The sequence below is a fragment of the Muntiacus reevesi genome, chromosome 6, assembly GCF_963930625.1.
Source record: "Muntiacus reevesi chromosome 6, mMunRee1.1, whole genome shotgun sequence".
In the NCBI taxonomy this organism is placed as follows: Eukaryota; Metazoa; Chordata; class Mammalia; order Artiodactyla; family Cervidae; genus Muntiacus; species Muntiacus reevesi.
Window position 1 is genome coordinate 62,217,515 of NC_089254.1, and position 20,614 is coordinate 62,238,128.

The 20,614-nt window shown below is 54.1% G+C and overlaps 1 protein-coding gene across 2 annotated transcripts in view; it reads left to right on the top strand.

The window, feature by feature from the left end:
- Nucleotides 1–204: 204 nt before the first annotated feature.
- Nucleotides 205–20,614, top strand: part of CRHR2 (corticotropin releasing hormone receptor 2) — a 44,988-nt gene continuing 24,578 nt past the window's right edge. Inside the window, exons 1-3 of one of the 2 annotated variants that reach the window (XM_065938772.1) lie at nt 205–360; nt 10,044–10,134; nt 16,710–16,835. In XM_065938772.1, the coding sequence (XP_065794844.1) occupies nt 274–360; nt 10,044–10,134; nt 16,710–16,835 (304 nt within the window). In that variant the 5' untranslated portion in view covers nt 205–273. Of the gene's footprint in view, nt 361–10,043; nt 10,135–16,397; nt 16,550–16,709; nt 16,836–20,614 lie in introns of those variants that run through there. The other variant, XM_065938773.1, reaches the window with a different exon arrangement.

Consider the following 20,614-nt stretch of genomic DNA (forward strand, 5'->3'; position numbering starts at 1 on the left):
TCTGGGCTCTGGCTGCCTAGGCAGAAGCCACTGCCCAGCACCGCTATAAATAACCTGGAGGGGGCGGGCCGTGGGGCGGTGTCCCTGCGGGCGGGGGAGGCGGGAGGTACCCCCAGTGCCCCGGGCCACACCTTGGCCGCCCCGGCTCCTTGGGGAGGGAGGGGCCCACTCGGCTCTGGCCGGTAGCGGAGGAGGGTGGGAGGCCCGGGCGGCGGCGGGCGGGGCGGGACGGCAGCGCTGGGAGGTGCGCTCCTGTCCGCGGCCGCAGAGGGCATGGGGGGTCCCGCGGGGCCCCCACGCCTCCTCCACGTCCCGCACCGTGTCCTCTGTCTGCTCTGCCTCCTTCCGCCACTGCTTAAAGTAAGTGTGGGCTGTGGTGGTGGGGGGCTGTTCTCAGGGTCGGGGTGCTGGGAGCTGGAGCTCCGTGCTCTGCTGACTGCGAGGCGGTGGAGGTGGGGGGTGGGGGGCTCACTTCCTAGGTACTGGGCTTAGTTTCACTCAGCCCTGTTAGGAGATGGATGGAAGAGGTCTTAGGGCTTGGTGGCTGGGATGGAGTTGGGGATCCCTGTATCCGGTGATGGGATGGAGATGTCCTGCCTAAATGAGGGGGAAGGGGAGGGAGATGAAACTCTTAACACCAGCTAGGATGGGACTTAGCAGCCCTTACGGATGAGCAGAACGTGCAGGGAGACGCCCTAGTGTCTAGGACATGCCCTTTCCTCAGGTCCAGGAATTCCTAGTCTCTGTCCACTTTGTCCCCTCCTCCATGGATCGCACTTCCCCTCCCTTGCAGGAGCCTCAAGTCCCTTCCTCACCCCATCCCAGTTCTGGTCCTTCCCCACAAGGGATCCCCAGAGAGCTGTCCCATGTCTCCTGCAGGCAGGCTCGTCCCCACCCTCGGCTCAGGGCCTGAAACCAGGCAGCCCTCAGTACCAAATGAGCAATGGAGCCAAGGGGGTACCTGGGGGAACCAACCTTGCCAAGCACTTCTCAAAGCTGTGAGTATCCCCCCATGCCCAAAGCTGTGGGTGTGCGCACTGGCCAGAGTCAGGGTCTGCAGGTGGGAACTGGGGGTGTTGAGATGGGGAGGAGCTGTGCCGAAAGAGCTGCAGAAGTGGGGGTGAGGTTGGGAGTGATACCCAGAAATGGATGTGGGAGGAAGTGATCTCTAACTCTTTCCCCATTTTACAGATGGGGAAACTGAGGTTCAGAGAGGAAGGGCCACACTTTTCATGAAGAGCCACGACATTAAAAGGGTTCGAGGCCATGCGGGCCAAGGGTCAGAGCCAGGATGGAGGTCAGGAGGCCTGGTCCCACCCCCATATGTCACAGAGGACTCGTTGAGCATCCACTGTCTGTGGCAAAGTGGTTTTGCCGACAGACGTGATCAAATCCCTGCTTTGCTGATTGGTGTGTCACCTTGGGCAGGCTTCTCACGTTTCCCCTCAGTTTCCTCCTGGGTAAAATGAGGATGGTTTTGGTGCTTAATGAATAAGGTTGTCATGAGGAATGACTGTGACCGTGCCTGGCACAGAGTTAGCACTCAGTAAATACAGCTGGGGTTTTGTACCAGGTACTTGAGATGAAGACATGAGGGGCCCTGCGCTTTGAGGGGATCTGGTTAGGTGGAAGAGAGGATGGGCAGATAGTCCCCTGAACCTGCCAGATCCTTTTAACGACATTGCAGGGAGGGGTGGAGGCTGTGGAGTAGATTCACTACCACCCACAACCGCTCATCCCCACTCCTGATGTCTTGGGCTCTGAACTCTTTTGCCCCCTCGCACTTGTTCCCTGGGTGGGCGCCTTCCAAGGGAGCTGGTGTTAGGACCAGGGTTGCCCTTTGGCCCTGCCCCTCTGGGAGCCGTGATGCCAACTGCCTAAGCTGGTTAGATGGAGAGGGTTGCTGATTGTTGTCCAAGACTCCAATGCAGGTAGAGGAGTCTGTGGGAGATTACCCTGGGTCCCAGGGACGTTAGGATCAGGAACTTCGGAGGCAAGAGTCTGCTCTCCCCTTAGAGTCCACCCAGGCCCTGCCCCTAGCCCCCTGGATGGCCCAAGACTAGAGACTAGTTATCCACCCAAAGTTATCATTGCATAACTGCTAAAGAGCCTGTGGTCTCTCTAGCCCCAAAGAGCAGTCTTCCTTGCTCTGGGTCTTCGTGGTAATGCTATTTATTTCTGGATCCTTTTCCAACTATTCTGAGATTTCTGTTGTCTATGAAAATAGAGTAAGTGACCTGGAGCAGGTGGTAGGGAAGTAAGTGAACCCAGGAGGGACCTGGCCTCCAGCCCTCTCATTAATTCAGTAATACTTTATTCAACCAGTATTTAAGGAGGATCATGTGTAGTAAAGACACAAGGGTGAAAACATCAGCCTTTACCCTATAAAGTTGCTAGCCTAGAGCAGACATGAGCAGGAAGAAAATAATGGTGAAGAATTAATTGTGTATTTACTAACTGGTCATGGGAACTGATGGCTCAGCAAGTAAAGAATCGCCTGCAATGCAGGAGACACCAGAGACGCAGGTTCGTTCCCTGGCTCAGGAAGATCCCCTGGAGGAGGAAATGGCAACCCACTCCAGCACTCTTGCCTGGAGAATCCCATGGACAGAGGAGCCTTATGGGCAACAGTCCAAAGGGTCTCAAAAAGTCTGATATGACTGAGCGGCTAAGCACACACATGGGAGCTAAGAACAAATGTGTGCAGATGTAAGAGCCTCTGCCAGAATTGCGAGGAGATCTGGCGGGAGGTGGGCAGGAAGGTGGGGGTGGAGATGGGGTGGTCCTAGATAGGCACTGAGAAAAGAGCAAGCTAGAGGGAAGGCTCCAGGGTCCCAACCCTGAGAAGAGATGGTATGAGGCTTCAGGGAGCATGGTGGTTGTGGTGGACCTGATTTCTATCCCTGGGGAACTCAGGGCTCACTGACCTGGGGAGGAGCCTGATCTCACTATTACAATTGTGAAAGTTCCAGCAGGCAGTTGAGTAGTGAGGACACCCTGGGCCAGCCCCCACTGCAAGGGCCTGGAGGAACCAAGCCTTGACTCTGGTGCTACTGGCTGCCCTCTGAGCCCTTGAGAAGCTACTTTGAAAGCAGTGCTGAAATCATGCAGCCTTCTTGGGCACCAGACGCCATGCCAAGCCCTTTACTAAAACACTGGGAAGGTGGGGACATTTATTTACAGATGGAAATGGAGGTCAAGTAAGGCTAAGGAAGATGGTGCTGGATTCCAAAATCCTTGATTAAAACTGCCTCGCCCCCTGTGGCACTCTGGTAAAGAATCTGCCTGCCAATGAGGGAGACACAGGTTCGATCCCTGGGTCAGGAAGGATCCTTGAAGAAGGAAATGACAACCCACTCCAGTATTCCTCCCTGGAGAATCCCATCCATAGAAGATCCTGGCAGGCTACCATCCATGGGGTCGCAAAAAGTCAGACACGATTTAGCGACTAAAAAGCAACAACATCGCCCTCTGTGAAAACCCCAAGAGTCTTATCTGGGTCCAGATCCTCAGACATCTGGGCAACAAGATACTCCCTCGGACCTCAAAACAACTTTTCTTGCTTCCTGTGGGGTCATCTGTACCAAGAAGAGGGAAAGAGGGAAAACCCAGAGTCCAGAAGACTGGACCCTCCCTGACCTGCACAGCCCTCCCCAGGACCAAGGCCAGGGGCCAGGACACCCCCGCCTGCCCCCCATACCCAGGGTCTACAGGGTGGGGGTGGGGGAACTCAGAGGCCATTTACCAGAAGTTAATTCATTTAATAACTCTTCCCCCAAATTCAAGTACTCTCTGAGTGTTTTCTAACCTAATCAACTAATTTAGTCTCTCCATTTTTGCCATTTTGTTGATGTTTTAGTATGTTTTTAAAAAACCAATTTGTCTGAGGGCACTGCCCATTTAATTTCATATTCCTAGTCAGTCTCAGATTTGCAGCACTTTATGAATTACGGGACTATTCTGTATTCTCTTAACTGTCATTTTCTACTTTATCTAATTTTAAGCATTTTTAGGACTCCTCAGTCAGTTTGTCTCAGGTCATTGTATCCAAAATTCTGTTTTTTTTTAAGATGTCATTTCAAATCTTCCAGAGGGAGAGGTATATTATTCCATAAGTTTATTTTGTTTATTCTCTTTAGCATCTGCACTGGCCTTACCACATGCTTGATACTGTTCTGAGCCCTGAGACACATTACTGGTTTTAAGCTTCACAATCACCCTGGGGCATAAGACCATCATTTACTTACCCCCATTTGACAGGTGAGAAAGCTGACACAGTTCACGTGGTCAATCATCTACTGGTAGTAGGGCCAGGATTCAAAGGAGATAGACTGACTGCAGATTCAGTTCTGTTAATGAAAATGTAAGATATTCAGATACCAAAACAATCAGAAAAAGGTGACTCTAAGGTAGCCTGACATTAGATGAGTGGATCATTAAGAGATCATTTGAGGCCTCGTGACCTGTTATGAGACCGCTCCCTGCAGTTCCTGCCTTCCCTCCCTCCCACCACCCTCTGTATCCCTCCTTGCTGGTCCCTCAGACATCTGTGTGCAGAACTCAGGGTGTGACACAGGACAGAAGAGGGACAGAGGTGAGAGGGCGCCACGGGCTTTCAGAGACGAGGGAGAACACTTGGCAAGGAGGGGCCTGGAAGTTTCTCCAGGCAAGCTGGTGGGCTGGATGGGAGAGTGGGACATCTTGGCAGAGGGACCTGGGGAACATGCAGGGAAGGGAGATCTGGCTGGAAGGCGGCTATGGACTCCTGGGGTCTTCACTCAGAGGTCTGGGCAGCTGATTTTTTAGAACAGAGCACCTTCCAGAAAGTCTGCCCAGATACTCCAGAAAATAATCACCTACTTCCTTCGTCTGACTGCCAGTCCCTCAGCCTCTGCCTCGGCCAGCCTCAGCTCCAGTATGGCCTCCACTGTGTCTGCTCAGGGCCCAGCTCAGCCTCCTCTCCCCCACGTTTCTGCCCTCGCTTCTGCCCCTCTGTCTCCCTCTATTGTTCCTCTTCTCCTCTCCCCTTTCTTCCCTCTCTCCTCCTTCCTCCCTCCCCTGTCCCCCAGTGACCTCATCTCCTCCTCCTTCCCGGGGACAGGGCCTGAGTTTCTCCTGCCTCTATTCCTAGCTCAGGCTCAATGAAACCGGTGAATGAAAGCGAACCCTGGGGAGGACTCCTCCCCCTCCCAGAGGAGTCCTCTCTGACCTTGGGCAGAGAGGGGGGAGGCAGGGTGGGAGCTCACCCCGTTCCCCTCCAGTTACTGGCAGCCTGGCTACAGGACCTGTGGTCCCAAATCTCCCAGGCTTAGACCAGTGGCTAATTTTAGAGGAAGCCTTGTCGCCAAGCCAGGAGGGAGCACTAGGCTGGGCCAGACCCCCTGGCTCCAGGGAGGTGGCACCTTTCAAGCCCGCCTGGCCCCTGGGGCACAGGTTCTGCCTGGACAGGGCCCAAGGGTGGAGGAAGAACAGCTGGCATCTTGGCTTCAACCCACTGCCTCCTCCCCCTGCCAGGGCGACTCCTTTGCCCTCGTCTAAGGCGAGAACTTCCGACTCCAGACTCACCGAGGCTGGAACTAGGACCCCAGCCATTCTCAAAGGGAGAATTCAGAAAGAAGGCTGCCTGGCAAGCAGGGAAGCCCCAGAGCCTGAGCTCCCAGAACTGGGGGTCAGGGTGCCACTCTACCTGGTGGAGGGGACCATGGTCTCATCCACACAGACATTTATTGAGCACCTGCTGTGTGCCAGGCTCTGGACTGGGAACTGTGACCTGGATGTGAGTCAAACAGACATGGGCCCTGAGGTCCAGCAGCCTGTAGCTTCGTGGGGCAGGACTGAGGCGTCAGGACAACTCTCTGCTGCTGTAACAGCCAAGAGCTGATCAGCAGAAGCCCAAGGTGTCCCCCACATAAGAGATAAAGAGGTCTTCAGGTGGCTCAGAGTCAGTTCCAGAAGCCAGACTTCTTGTCTCTCTTGAGCACACCCTGCTCTACTGACTGGGTCTGCCTCCTCTCCTGCCATGACCAGCTGTCTGCCTGAAGCCCCCCACTCCAGTGGTGAGAGCAGCTTCTTACTCACCCTGTTTGGAGCCAGGGTCCTCCCAGCATCCGTGGACCAGAGGCTTTCACCTTCTTACCCAGCTCTTCCGTGTGTATCTTAACCTACTAGACCGTCTGTCCAATCCTGCCTCTGCCCCTTATTCACTCATTGTTTGGCCTTGAGCAGTGACTTCACCACTATGGGCCTCAGTTGCCTGACCTATAAAATGGGATCATTACAGAGACCACAGTGGCAATTGTGAGGATTAAATGGACTTTGCTGAAGCATTCAGAGCTTCATCTAGCACATAGGAAATGCTGACTACACATCAAAGAAGCCTCTTTCCAACCCTCTGCTCTCTTTTTAAAATTTTATTTGTTTTTGGCTGCATTGGTCTTCATTGCTGGGGTGGGTTTTCTCTAGCTGCAGTGAGCACAGGCTAGGCTCTTGTTGCTCTGTGCCGGCTTCTCATCAAGGTGGCTGCTCTTGTTGCAGAGCATGGGTTCTAGGGCAGGCAGGCTTCAGTAGTTGTGGCTTGTGGGCTTAAATGCCCCGTAGTATGTGGAATCTTCCTGGGCCAGGGATCGAACCTGTGTCCCCTGCATTGGCAGGCGGATTCTTAACTGCCAGACCTCCAGGGAAGTCCCACCCTCTTAATAACATCCCTAGACCAGAAGCTCGCTGCTTCCTGAGCAGGCCGTGTGCTTCACTGCCTCTCAGCCTTTGCTTGCCCACCTCCTGCCCCTAGCATTTCGTTCTGCTCCTCTTACCCTTCCTCCTCCCTTGAACTCGATTTCCATGCCCAGTTTCTTCACCCAGTATCCATTGAGCACTGCTGAGCAGTGAGCCTGGTGAGGGAGCTGCAGATATACGTTCAGGGGCCACTGTCTGTGGAAGGGGGGCTGCAGAGAACTGAGGGGGAGCTGCACTGGCTGGAGGGTTTGGAAGGTGGAACACAGGGTTTCCAGGAGGTTTTTCTAGAGGAGAAGGGCTTGATTCAGGCCATGAGACTCCCTCTAATGAGATTTGAACCCTCTATCTCTGAACTCTCTAACTAGACCCCTCCAAGAGTCCATGACGAGGGCTACCATGGAACATGTGTCTTCTATGTGCCAGCTCTTGATATTCAGTAATTTGTTTAATGCACACAAAATCCCAGGGGCCTGTATTATCCTCATTTGAAAGGAGGAGGCCAGGATTCAAGGAAGTTAAATAACTTGGTCAAGGCCACAGCACTGAGGAGCAGCAACCACAGAGCCCTGAATGTGGGCGTGTTTGCAGTCTGCCAGGCGGTCATCACCCAGCCCTTGGGGGTATTTATTCATGGTTGTGTCTCTGCTCTCCCTGGCCCACCGTGTGCTTTCTGAGGGCACCAGTCTCTTCATCCTGCCCCCTGCCCACCTACCGCTCACCACCACCCGCAACAGCGGCTGTGTCCAAAATAGGCACCTCCAGGGTATGCCGCAGGTTTGAGCTGAGTCAGATCCACCCAACTGGCCCCTTGAAGAGAATGAATGTCGTTGCCAGCTTATTGGACCAGCGAAGAAGGAGAGGGAGTCCAGATCTGGGAGTTATTCCAAACCCTTTCTGATCTGCTCACCATTTTGCCCACACTTGAACAGCACACACCGATGCTGAGCGCAGCGGCTGTGCCCCCTGCTTTACTCAGCAAGAAGACTCAGCTGTGGCCTCAGGTCACAGCGACCGAGACAAGGACACCCCACAAAGCCTGAGTCCAACTGGAGGATGTCCTGCGACCCTGTCCGTGAGCTTAGCACCGCGTGTTCAGACTCCCACCTAATGTTGAACACAAGATGACTGAGTGACTAGGCCATAGTGTGGCCTTTGGGGGCTTTGAGAGAAGGAGCTTGCATCTACGATGCAAAATCTGGTCGGTCAGAGTCCACCATTAACGCTGAGTGCCTCTGCATTGAGCATTGCTTCTCCAATGACCTCCAGAGGTTGGTGGCTTCCTCAGAACTCACCCCATCCCCCAAATAAACTGTTACCAGCTGCTTCTCAAACAAAGAGAAGGGGGTTGGAAAGGGGTAATGGGTCAGGCCAAGACCCGCACTTTCCCCAGACCAGCTGAGGGTGGGACACCAGAATTATTCTTGGAGGATCTTGGAACCCAGAGTGTCCCTCCCCAGCCCACCTCACTCCTGGCAGGCAGCTCTCTGGGCAGCTGGGCCTTCCTGATGTCCAAGAGCTGACATTGGGTAGCTCCTGGCATCCCTGGGATATGTGAACAACGGGACCATGGCTCCCAGTGTCTGTCCTGCAAGCCAAATGGCCAGAGCTCCTGGCCGATGGCTGAGGAAGCTCCTTATAGCACACACACGCTATATGCATATTATTCACATACACAAGCCACACCCAACACAGACATATACATGCCCCGCACACATACCCCTTATGCACACTAACCTCACACACGGGACTTCTGCTCTCCAGCAGTTCCTTCTGCCCTTAGCCCTGTGGAGACAGTTGACAGAACCCAGGAGCAATGAGTGCTTGTAGGTGCCACCCTCGCTCTCCCATCTGACCAAGCGGGGTAATTAATTAGGGGTTCCAGGCTGGCGTGGTGAGGGTGAGCGTGTGGCCTCCAGCCCCAGCACAGGAAATGGACTAAGCCTGATGTGAGGAACGTGATGTTTGAGGGCTGTCAGGCTCTGGTCCTGGGAATATTGTAGGGCAAACAATGACCCAGCTGCCAGGGAGGGAGCATCTGACAGGCAGGAGAGAGGGGAGGGGCTGCCCACTACAGGGGCAGTCTTCCTAGAATCAGAAATATCAGTGTTGGGGTGGTGCAAAAGTCATCTCATATACACACACACAAGTGCACACACACACACACACACTGGTCATAGGATAAGAACAGCAGTGGTCTTGGAAAGAATGGAAGACAATGGTTAGAACTGTAGAGGGCATTGCTTTTGTTCAGTCTCACACCATGCATTTCCCAACCTCTCTGGTTTTTGCACATGTGTTGTTGTCTACCTGTGACACTACCCTTACCCTTATGACACCACCTCTATCCCAGCACTACCCTTACCAACTGGGCAAACTCCTACTCAACCTTCAAAGCCCACATCCGTGTGACTTCCTCTGTAATGCTACCCCATTCCTTCTAAGCAAATTATAGACACTGTAACAAGTTGGTTATCTATCCATCTTTCCCACCAGCAGATGGTCCCCCTCGAGGACAGAGATAACCACATCTACTTTATACCTCCATATCTAGCATTCCCTCATGACTTTTTCAGGAGATGTGATCCTGGGTGGTTTCTGTCTTTTGGATGGGATTGCCATTGTTACAACAACCATATTTGTTCCCAGGCAAGTCTCTGCATTGGCACCGTGGTCCCTTCCTTTCCCCCTACTCGTCCTTCTGGCTGCCCCCAACATGCCACTTCTTCCAGGAAGCCTCCCCTGTCTTCCCAAGTTCAAGTTAGGAGTCTCTTCCACATATTAACCTTTGTAACTGCCTGTTTACCTGTGTGACAGGGAAACAAAGTCAAACTATCCACTCTTCTCCCATCTCTTCTGAGCCTCAAGTCTAGGGGGTCCCTACCTGACGTGGGACTACTTTGAAGACTCCCACTGTGTCCCGCAGTCAGGGCCTGACACACAGTCGGGGTTGTACAGTGTTTGCTGGGGGATTGAAGGGCTGGTGGGCACCCCCACTCCAGCTTTGCCAACCGAAGAGCACAGGGCATATCCCATCCTGGGGAGGAAACCTTAAAGGGCTGAGGGGTGGGCAGAGCGTGTTCTTCCCTGGGTCACCAAGCTGCACTAGACCACCTCTAAAGTCTTTTCAGAGTTCCAGGCCTGGCCGGGCTGCTGGTCTGCTGTGTGGGGCCTTGAACTTTCCCTCCACTTTTTAACTCTGTATGATATAGAGGAATAAGGGACAGGACAGGGTGGGGCAGGGAGCAGCGAGGGGTAGACATATGCTGTCACTCTCTAGCCAGAGCCTGACCTTCATCCCTCTTGTCCTCTAGGTGGGGTCCAGCCAGGCTCCCAGAGACCAGCCCGTGTGGGCACTGCTGGAGCAGTACTGCCACTCCGTCAAGACCCTCGCCAACCTCTCAGGTACGCCAGCCCCCGGCCCCCACCTGCAGCAGACCCAGGGAGATGAGGGCGAGCCTCTGGGCCTGGGGGAGAAGCGGGCCAAGCCAGGCTCAGCGGGTGGTAGATGGAGACTGGCTTCCAGGCCTGGGCCTTGGGTCTGTCCTTGGGCAGCCCCCTTCCCCACTGGGGGCACAGGTCACTGATGAAGAAGGGCTTGGCCGGGAGTCCTCCTGTGTCTAAGGAAGCGGCGGGGCTGGCATTCAGGTGCCCAAGAAGGGGGCACCTCTCTGCTTCAAACTCCAGCAGAAGGTGTAAAATACATTTCCCGTTGCCGTGGCTACAGGTGTCACCTCCCAGTAAGAACCTGTGAAGTAGCAGCTGGGTCCCTGAGTTCTGACCCCTTAGAGTTTCCTGGCAGCTGATTCAGAGTCAGGGGCAGCCACTGCAGAGCTCAGAAGAGCCCTGGGTCTTCATGGGCTCTGGAAAGACGTCCCCAAGGCTCCGCCCAATGTCCCAGCCTTCTCAGGGCTGCATCCACAGAGGCAGCAAGGAAGGAGGAGGGCTGCGGCGTCCCTGGGGTCTGGAGCTACTGCCAGAGCACAAGGATAGACAAGAGTGCTGGCCAGAACTGGGACCCGGCACCAAACGCAGCTCGAGTCGCGCATCAAAGAAGAAAACCCTGTCGTCTGCCTTCCTTACAATGGGGTGGTCAAGAGCTCAGGTGCTGGGGTCAGTCAGACCCAATCCGAGATCTGGATCGCAGCTCCTTCACCTAACAGCCGCGTGACCCTGAACAAGTCACAAGACCCGTTGTATTAATTTGCTCGTTAGGCACTCAGTCGTGTTCGATATTTTGTGACCCCACAGACTATAGCCCGCCAGGCTCCTCTGTCCATGGAATTCTCCAGATAAGTATACTGGAGTGGGTTGCTGTTTCCTTCTGCAGGGGATCTTCCCCATCCAGGGCTCAAACCCCAGTCTCCTGCACTGCAGGCAGATTCTTTAGTGTCTGAACCACCAGGGAAGCCCATTAATTTGTTTGGGCTGCTGTAAAATACCACAGACTGGTTAGTTTAAACAACACAATCACAAGGCATCCCCTGCTTGACTTGTAATGTCATTCATCCAATTTATAAATGGAATATGTAATATATGTATATATTTAATTTGGAAAAAGATATTTTTAAAAACTGAAGAAGACTATTAATGCTCATTATCCCACAACCCAGGAATTTTTTAATGTTTCTATCTGCCAGAAGTTTATCACACCATAGAGTGTCGTGTTTTTTCTTTTTTCTTTTTCCAGAAAACCAGGATGATCCTGTGTCTACAGTTCTGTAACCTGCTTTTTCTTCTTGTAACTCAGAGTGAACATTTCCCTGTGTCATTAATTATTCATCCACCACATTGCTGGTGGTGCTGCCTAGCAGCCACCGTGGGGATGCATCATCCCTCATTAACCATGCCCCTGCAGTGGGCGGTACTGGCTGCTAGGATGCCCTTGAACTTCAGGAATAGTTTCTCTGGTCCCCACATGATAGGTATCTCCTTTTAGGTGTCCACCAATCAAGAAAATGCATATTGACTAACCTAAAGCTCAGAAACAAGTAAAACCAAACAACCTATTGTTTAGATGTATGTACGTGTGATAAAACTGAAAAAACTAAGAGCAAAGGAATGATAAATGCAACATTCAAAAGAATCTTCCCTCTGAGGAAGGAGTATATAGATAAATTTGTAAGTGATTGGTAATGATCTAGTTTTGGACTGGGCAATAGATCATTATATGTGCTACTACATACAAACTTCCATAAAAGAATAGGCTAAAATAAAATAAAATTGGGCCATGTATAGGCTAATGATGACAAAGGGTCATGAATCAAAGACTATGATCAATTAAATTGCATGACCCTAAGGTCCAAATAAAGAAAAAACACACATAATCACAAGAGACTTCAGGCAGGCTTTAAATGGATTATTTCTGTTTTTTCATCACAGAGGAATCTAATAGAGCATGTACTGTAAGTTGTAAGGCATATTATTTTTTCAGTCCATAGGCAATGTAAGGGTCCAAATGGAATCAAGGATCCCTTGGAAATAACTCCCTAATCCAACACACAAACACACACACTCACACACACACACCTGGACTGATCATATGTGAAGAGACCCTTGGATCTCAGGAGACAGGGCTGCTGCCAAAGCATCCATTCCTTCAGTGGTGATTTGCTGAGCACAAGCATGAAGCACTCTGATGGGTGCTGGGGACTGGTTAGTGAACATGACCAGCCCTGCCTTCCACAACACAAAAGCCAATAACCTTGATGTGATACAGGCTAGCCCCCAGCAGACCGAGGCATGAAGAGCCACCCACCCCAGATAAGACAAAGGAGGTGGGGGCTAAGCTGAACATTAGAAGGGTGGGTGGGAGTCAGCTGGGTTAACTGAAATAGAGCGGTAAGGGCATTCCCGGCAGAGGGAACAGCAACTATGAAGGTGTGGAGGTAGAGAATGCTCCAAGGGAATGGCGAGTGGACCCCAAGGGCATCTCAAGTTAAGCAAGAGGAGAGGATGGGGAATAGACAATCATGAAGAGTGCTGTTTGCGGTGCTAAAGGGCTGGGCTTCATCCCAAGGGCAACGGAGAGCTGCTCTTGCAAGAAGAAGTCACACAATCTTAGAAAAATCACTTCCTCTGCCCAGTGGAGGAGGCAGGGAGCCCAGTCCGGCTGCTGTGGAGAGGAGGATGGCCTGGGAGGGGTTGGAGGGGGAAATTCCTTTTCCTCCTCTGGGCCTCCATTTGGCAATCTATAAATGAGAGTGTGGGGCTGGACAGTTGCCAGGGACCCTTCCTGCTCCACAGCCTGGTCCCATGGCTCCACTTGAAGACACCAGGCCATCTCCCGTGTGCCAAGGTGGAGTGAGGTAGGATGGGGAAGGAGTGTCTGGCCTGGCCTGGGGCACTATCCCCAGTGCTACAGGGCAAGAGTGGGGCACCTTCTGGCCTCTCCCAAGCCTTCCATGCCCTCAGCAGCCCCACTGTAACCAAGGTGAACCCCCACAGCCTGTCCCAGTTCTGTATACTCTTCAGCCTGACTGAGCACAGCCCCTCAGACATGCAAAGACAGGCTGTCCCCTTAAATCCTGGTTTCTAGCGGATATCTGATGGGTGGTGGGATGAGTGAGAGAAAGTGTGTACTCTGCAGACCCATGACTGTGTGAGATGCCGTGTGTGTTTCCATTATGCTCTGCACGCCTGCCCGGGGTTCAGCTGAACCCTGGAGCATGTGGACTGCCACTGCAGCTGCCATCAGAGGTGGGCCAGAGGTACCTGCCCCCACGCTGCCCATGACACACAGGTGTCTCCCCCAGCACCTGTCTCACTTCCCTATAACTTACCTGCAACCTGTCCCACCAGCCCAGGGGCATACAGACTGTCCCGAATACCTCTGCCCCAGTGCCTGGCCTGGGAGCTCACCTCCATCCCAGGGACCTCCCACCCACCTCTGCTTCCTTAGCTAGCAAAAAGGCCCAAACTTTAATGGTAGTTGGATTTCATCTAGGTGAGGAAAGTTTTTGCTCTTTACAATGTCTTACTCATTTACTTATTTGCAAACACTAAAATGAGCTGTAAAATCCATTTGTTCCAAAGCTGCTCCTCTTTTCATTTTCCTCTCTGTCACATCTAGAATAACAGACAATCGTGCTGGTGATAATAAACTCCACAGTGAAATGCCACTGCATTGGGTCTGTGGGCCTGTGCTCAGGTCCCGACTGTCCCGTCAAGATGCAGAATGGCCTTTAACTCTGCCCCTAAAATGCTCACTTCCCAGAGCACCTTTCCCATGCGCTCTCCAGTTAAGAGCAGTCTAGGTCACCCAGGCCAACCTTCCATCCTGCATGTGAGACGTTAAGTCCTTGGCCTCTGGTCACTGGGCACTCACCTCCCCCTGAGACAGCTGCTTTTCCTACGCGGTGGCTCTGGTGATGAACAGGTTAATAACTTTAGCTTGGGTTCTCCTTTCCCTCTGTGCTGGGATCAGTGTGTGGAGCACCCTCCTTTGTGCATGAATGAGACTACTTCCCACTGAAGAAATGGGCTGATGCTGCCAGCCACAGTCTAGCCTGTGGGGGACACTGGGCACCAGGGCTTGGTCTGGGACCCGGGCCGAGTCTCAGCCTGGCACTGGCGACAGGACTCTGCCTAGGGTTGGGGTTGGGACCCAACTGATCCTCGCCTGCTCCTGGCACTGGTTATTAGGGACAGTAAGGGACCTCTGCCTCTGCAGCTGCCCAGAGCTGAGCCAAGGGCTCTGTCCATTTAAAAGGCAGAGGATAGACCTGGCTGGCTGGTCTGTACCTCGTACCTGCCAATCAGCTGGCCCCAGACAGAGTCCCATGCTTGCTCTCTGGCTCTGCCTGGGCAATGAGAACAGCATTAATGTGGAGATTGGTGAGATGGGAGCACACAAACCCAGCCCAGTCTGCCTCTCCCCTCGCCCTGCTCAGGGAATAATGCTGGCTCAGGATGCTCTTAGCCTTCTCTTGCAGCTTTGTTCCCAGTGGAAGATGGCAAGAAGGAATAGGACTAGCCACCTTGGGGCTTCCAGCCCAGCTGGGACTGGGTCTCAGCTCTCCCTGCCTTCTAAAGATAAAAGCACACACATACATATTCACACACATGTACATCTCCCTCAGTCTTTGCATCTCATAACTCAGGACCAGAGTCTCAAGGCTGGGAGGGGCCTTGAGAACATTTCACTGATGGAAGAACTGCCCCAGAAGAGAGGGTGAGAATTGGGGTGACATGCAAGGAGAGCAGAAACAAAGGCAGGCCAGAATCCAGCCTGAGTTGAGATGAACCACATCCCAGGCCCTGTATCTTGAGCCCAGATCCACCCCCACCCCCCTCAGTAGGCCTGAGCAGTGGACCTGCCCTCGCATTCAGAATGGAACCACCATGGGGAGTTAAGGAGCAGGCAGTCCTGAGGGGCCTGGACAAATCCCAGGTAAAGGTTTTCAGCTCCTCCACACTTGCTGTGGGGTCTGATCTCCCCTCCACACTTAAACACACACACACACACACACACACCCTGCTCCCCTCCACACTTACACACACACACACACAAATACACACACACACACCCTGCTCCCCTCCACACTTAAACACACACACACACCCTGCTCCCCTCCACACTTACACACACACACACACACATACACACACACACACCCTGCTCCCCTCCACACTTACACACACACACACACACATACACACACACACACACCCTGCTCCCCTCCACACTTAAACACACACACACACACACACACACACACACACACACACCTGGCTGTGGAAACTAGTTTCAGGTTGCCCTGCCCAAGCCAAGAGGAAAAGAGGTTGTCACTTCTCGTTTTATTCCCTCTGAACCCCAGGGCAGTAAGACTTGGGTGTTTGAGGTTCTTCAGATAATTTCAGCCAGTTTCTCCCCTGGACTTCTCCATCTCAGTGAATAGCAACACTACTCCTGTCCCCAGTCACCCAGGCGGGAGACCTGGCATTACCCCTGCCTCCTGGCTCCTGTTGGAAGCCACCCACCCACTCCTCTCTCCAGTCCTGCCTCACCAGGGCTGGTTCTCCCGGAAATCCCTCTCCACCCTAGCCCCCATGGGCTGGTACAGGTCTGCACCTATTGAAGTCTCTTGATCTCACCAGCCTCTCTCTTGACTCCCTTGATTCCCTCGACGCCCCTCCAATCCACTTCTTTCCCAGAGGTCACGGGGGCTTTTCTAGAGTGCAGATCTGCTCGTGGGCTCTCCACTCCCTCTGTCATCCCCTCCGGTGTCCTCGATCAAGGAGAAGAAACAGAAGGCGAGCTCCTTGGGTGGGCGGGCGCGCTTTCCAGTCCCCAGAGCTCGACCCTCGGGCAGGTCATTCCGCCACCGAAGGCCCACACTGTCCATTCCCGCCGCCCTCCTGGGGGCCTGGTATGAGCCGGAGAAGGCGGACTCTGGGTTGGACTGGTGGGCCGGGGGCGGGAGCCTGGGCCCGGCAGAGAGGAGCCGCCCGGCCCCGCCCCCTGGTGCAGCCATTGGCCGCGACCGAGCGGGTGGACCCGCAGCAGGGTGCGTTCTGCGGCTCCTCTCCGCTAAGGTCCAGACCTGGCAGCTCCCGACGTTCGAGCGAAGCGCCGGGAGGCTGTCGGCAGGCCGGGGCTGGGCGGGAGGAGCTAAGACTCTGCGCTCTCTCGGCCGCTCACTCTCGAACCCAGCCCCTGGCAGCCACGCTGGGCGCGCAGTCACACTCCCTCTCCGCGCGCGGCTCCGGGGCGCAATGGACGCGGCACTGCTCCACAGCCTGCTGGAGGCCAACTGCAGCCTGGAACTGGCCGAGGAGCTGGTTTCGGACGGCTGGGGGCTGCCCTTGCACCCCGAGGGTAGGCGAGAGGCGAGCAGACCCGGGCGGCGCGGGCTCCTTGTCTGGCTCGTTGAGTGTGCCTGGTCCCCGCGCTCGAGCGCCTCGCGCCCTGCGTTCTGCGGCGCCCCGCGGACCCCAGCTGCCCCTCTGATGCCCGCTCCGCTCTCTCCCGTCACCAGGTCCCTACTCCTACTGCAACACGACCTTGGACCAGATCGGGACGTGCTGGCCCCGGAGCGCGGCCGGAGCCCTGGTGGAGAGGCCGTGCCCCGAGTACTTCAACGGAGTCAAGTACAACACGACCCGTGAGTGTCCCTGGGACCCTCCGCCGCGGGCTCAACGCCTGACTCCCCGGAGGGCGGTTTAGGGGGTAGCGAGGGCTCCGAAGCCAGCGTCGACGACGTGAGAGCCAAGGCATGGTCATAGCGCCGGCGTTAAAGACATAATATTAGGGGCGCTCCCTCTGCCCGTACCTCACCGTAGCTTCAGACATCGGTAAGACAGCGGTTTGCCCACGATTCCCGTGCTCCATGCGCTGAGAACCCAGAAAAAGAAGGAAATCCTTCCTTTTGAAACCAAATATATCTCCCACATTATATACTCTGGGTGCCTGAAGTTTCTCCGTTAGGGCTTCTCTTTGTTTAGCCAATTTCCGCCCCGCATCTCCCCGGGGCGGTGGGGAGGGATGGGGCGCTTAGGCCATGTTCCCAACCCCCAGGGTGAGTGCGGTGGTCAGACTCTACTGTGGGAGAAGGGGAGCGCAGGAGGCAGGAAAGATGGGGTGAGGCTTGTGTTGGGGCTGGGCATGCGAAGCGTAGCTGTTTCTGGACCAGAGTGTGGGGTGTAGTCTCTTCCCTACCTGGATGTCCCGGGACTGGCTCTCTGGGCTGTGAGTCGGGGGCAGTGGTCAGCATTCCTCCTGCCGCTCAGCGTGGTGTCTGAACCAGGCCTGCCCCTCACCTCCTGGGGAGAACAGCCTGTGCCCCCTTCCTCCTGGCAAATCACTGGCTAGCTTGCCACTCTGGAGGACAGCAGCAGATGCTACAGGAGTCACACACAGTATCCTAGTGGGGTGGTTCCGAATGGGCCCCGGGAGGGGAAGGGGGTGCCTGAGTCTGCCCTGTGGAGGGTCCAATGGGAGCCAATGGCAGTGTCTTGAGAGGCTGTGGGATGCAGCATCACTAGCCCACCTTGAAGGGCCACTCACATCTCCAGCCCCACCCACATGAGCAAAGAGCCTTCTGAGACGCTAGGCAGCAGAGGAGGGCACATGTTTGTCTGAAGCCCCTCATCCTAGAAACATCATAGCAACCTCTGTGTGTCTGAATAGTGGCACAGCTCCCCCATCAGCTCACTCACGCGTGCTCTCGTGCACGCACCCACCCACACACACAAACACGTATGTCTGTCCGAACTCATACCTTCACCCAGAGAGATGGTTAGTGGGCTAGACCGCAGCCTCTGCATCTGATGCTAAGCAGCATTGCCCTGTCTGCACCAGCGGAGGGCTCTCATGGGCCCAGAGAGCAGCTTGCTTGGAGGAGTCCAATGGCAGTGGTGCCCCTGATGGAGGGGGGTGGGAGACCTAGTGGGGCTGCTGAGGAAGGTTTCTGCGTCATCTGACCATGCTTCCAACCCATGATTAAGATAGACCTTCCAGGGAGGACGTGAGGTCCCTGATCCAGGAGATGCGCAAGCAGAAGGAATGGCTTCCATGCTCCTTGCCAGTCCTGGGATTATAAAACTGTGTTTTTAGGATCCTGTGAGCTCTGTGGGGTGGAGCAGTGGAGGTCAGGGTCCCTGATTCAGTCTGAGCCAGAGATAAACGCTAAGTGAGGTGATGCGGCTCCTCTAACCTTCAGCCTGTGGACCTGAGGCAGCCCTGCTCTGGTTCCTACCCCAGCCTGGGCTGTCTCCTTTCTCCTCAACCCACCTGGAGCCCCCGAGGACAGGGCCTGGGTCTCTTCTCTTCAGACAGTTTATTAAACAGCTACTATGTGCCAGCCACTGCACTGGCGTTGAGGCCTTCACTCACAATTGCAACAGGCAAAAGGATACAGAGTGAGAAATGCCAATGATGGGGGAGTGCAAGGGGGCTGTAGATGAGGAAGGTGGGAGGGGAGATGGGGAAGGCTTCCCAAAGGAGGTGTCGCAGCACTTCCCACACCACTCTCACCATGTCAGATGAGAAGCCAAGGAAAGGTCGGGGCACCACCAAGGTTGGCACATGTAGTGCCGACCAGCCCCTGGTACTAATGAACCACTGTCTTCATTTGGACCAAAGTACAGCCCACACTCTGACTCCTGGTGAATGGGAGAAGCATGGGGGCAGAAGGAGCGTTGCTATTAATCAGTGTGACAGCTGAGGTGTGAAGAGCCTAGGCAGCTAATGTCAACGGCAATGATCGATTTCTCTCCCCCGTGCCTCCTGGCCACTGCTTCCTTCTGCTCGGTTTGCCTTTTCAGTGGGATCTTTCCTGGAGAAAGGACACAGGGAGGAAAAAAGGTCCTCTGAGAAGCCTGGGGGAAGAGGTGCAAGGGTCCTAGCTCTCTTCCTGCCGGATTTTGTTATGCTGCAACCAGATCCCCGCTGAAGCCTCATTGTTTAGAGGGCAGGCATTGTCCGGGTGGGACAGCAGTTTAGGCATTAGTCCTTGAGAACTTCCACCCACTCAGCTGAGCAGAGAATCGGCCACCAAACTCCCAAATGTGGACCATGGTCCAGGTGCCAGCTACCACTGAGAGAGCTTTGTATACGTGACCCCCCACATTCCCACCTCCCTAAGGCCCCCTGAGATATGTACTGCTCTTGTGCCCATATTGCAGATAAGAAAACTGAGGCTCAGAGACGTGAAGTAACTTTTCAAGGTTATAACCAGTTCCCTCAGCCCTCACTCTTAACCACCCGGCTGCATTGCCTCTGTGAAGGATGATTTGTGAGAAGAGCTTAAAGGGACAGGAAGAAGACTCAGGCCTTCACCCTGGAGGGTCAGGGAGTATTTGACCTCTGAGCTGGACTTTTAGGGACAGGTGGGATTTTAGCAGGGGAAAGTGTCATCGGTCTAGGGGAAGAGATGGGACCATCCTCTGTGCCTCAGGACTGGCTGGTGTTATATGGAGTACGGGTAGCAGGAGAAAGAAGCAAATGAGAGCAGATGAGTGGGTGTTGGTCAAGTGATGTAGGGCATCACAGAAGACCTTCACCTTTGGTGTGGCAGGGAGCCTGGGGCAGCTTGTAAGGGGAGGAATTCAGCTTCAGGGCTTAGAGTCTCTGGCCGCAAAAGAAGGGGTTAGGAGACACTGTAACTGACCCAGGTCAAGTGGAGGCTAGGGAGCAAAGGAGGACGCATCTGTAACTGACAAGACTAGCGTGGGACAGGAAGGGGGAGGAGTCAGAGGCCACACCAGGAACTCAACAAGCACAGCTGAGGATATGTGGACTCCGGGGAGCTGGAGGGACATCTGAATGAAGATGCAGAGAAGGCAATTGGCTGGATGAGGAAGCCCAGGCAAACGCCTTGGGCTGGAGACAAGGTATTCGAGAGTTCTTATGTGGCTAGCTAACAGTCACGGGAGTGAGTGTGGGAGGCTTGATCAGAGCCTTGTTATTCTTACCCAGAGACTATTTCTGGATGCAGCAGTGGCCACGAGAAGAGAAGAGACTTGTTCAAGGCCACTTATGCTAGTCTGTGGCAGAACCAAGTTAAGTGTCCATGAGTCTGAGTCCCCTCCAGTGTTCTCCCCACCTCCACCTCCTCCTGCTTCAGTGGCCCAGGTTCTGCGTGTCTGTACTGTCATTTGACCTATGTTAACACACTGATCTTTACACTCACCCAGTGGCAGAGACATAGTATTATCCTCATATTACACATGAGGAAACTGAGGCACAGAGGAGTGACTTTGCCAAAGTCACACAGCTTATAACAGGACAAGGACTCTAACTAAGGCTCTGCTGCCTCTGAGGAAGCAACTCTGATGGACTAAGCAGAGAAGGGACTTGTTGCAAGGATATTGGGAAGTTTATGTAATTATTGGATAGGATGGAGAATCAGATATGGGGTCCCCAGCCAAGAATTTAGAGCAG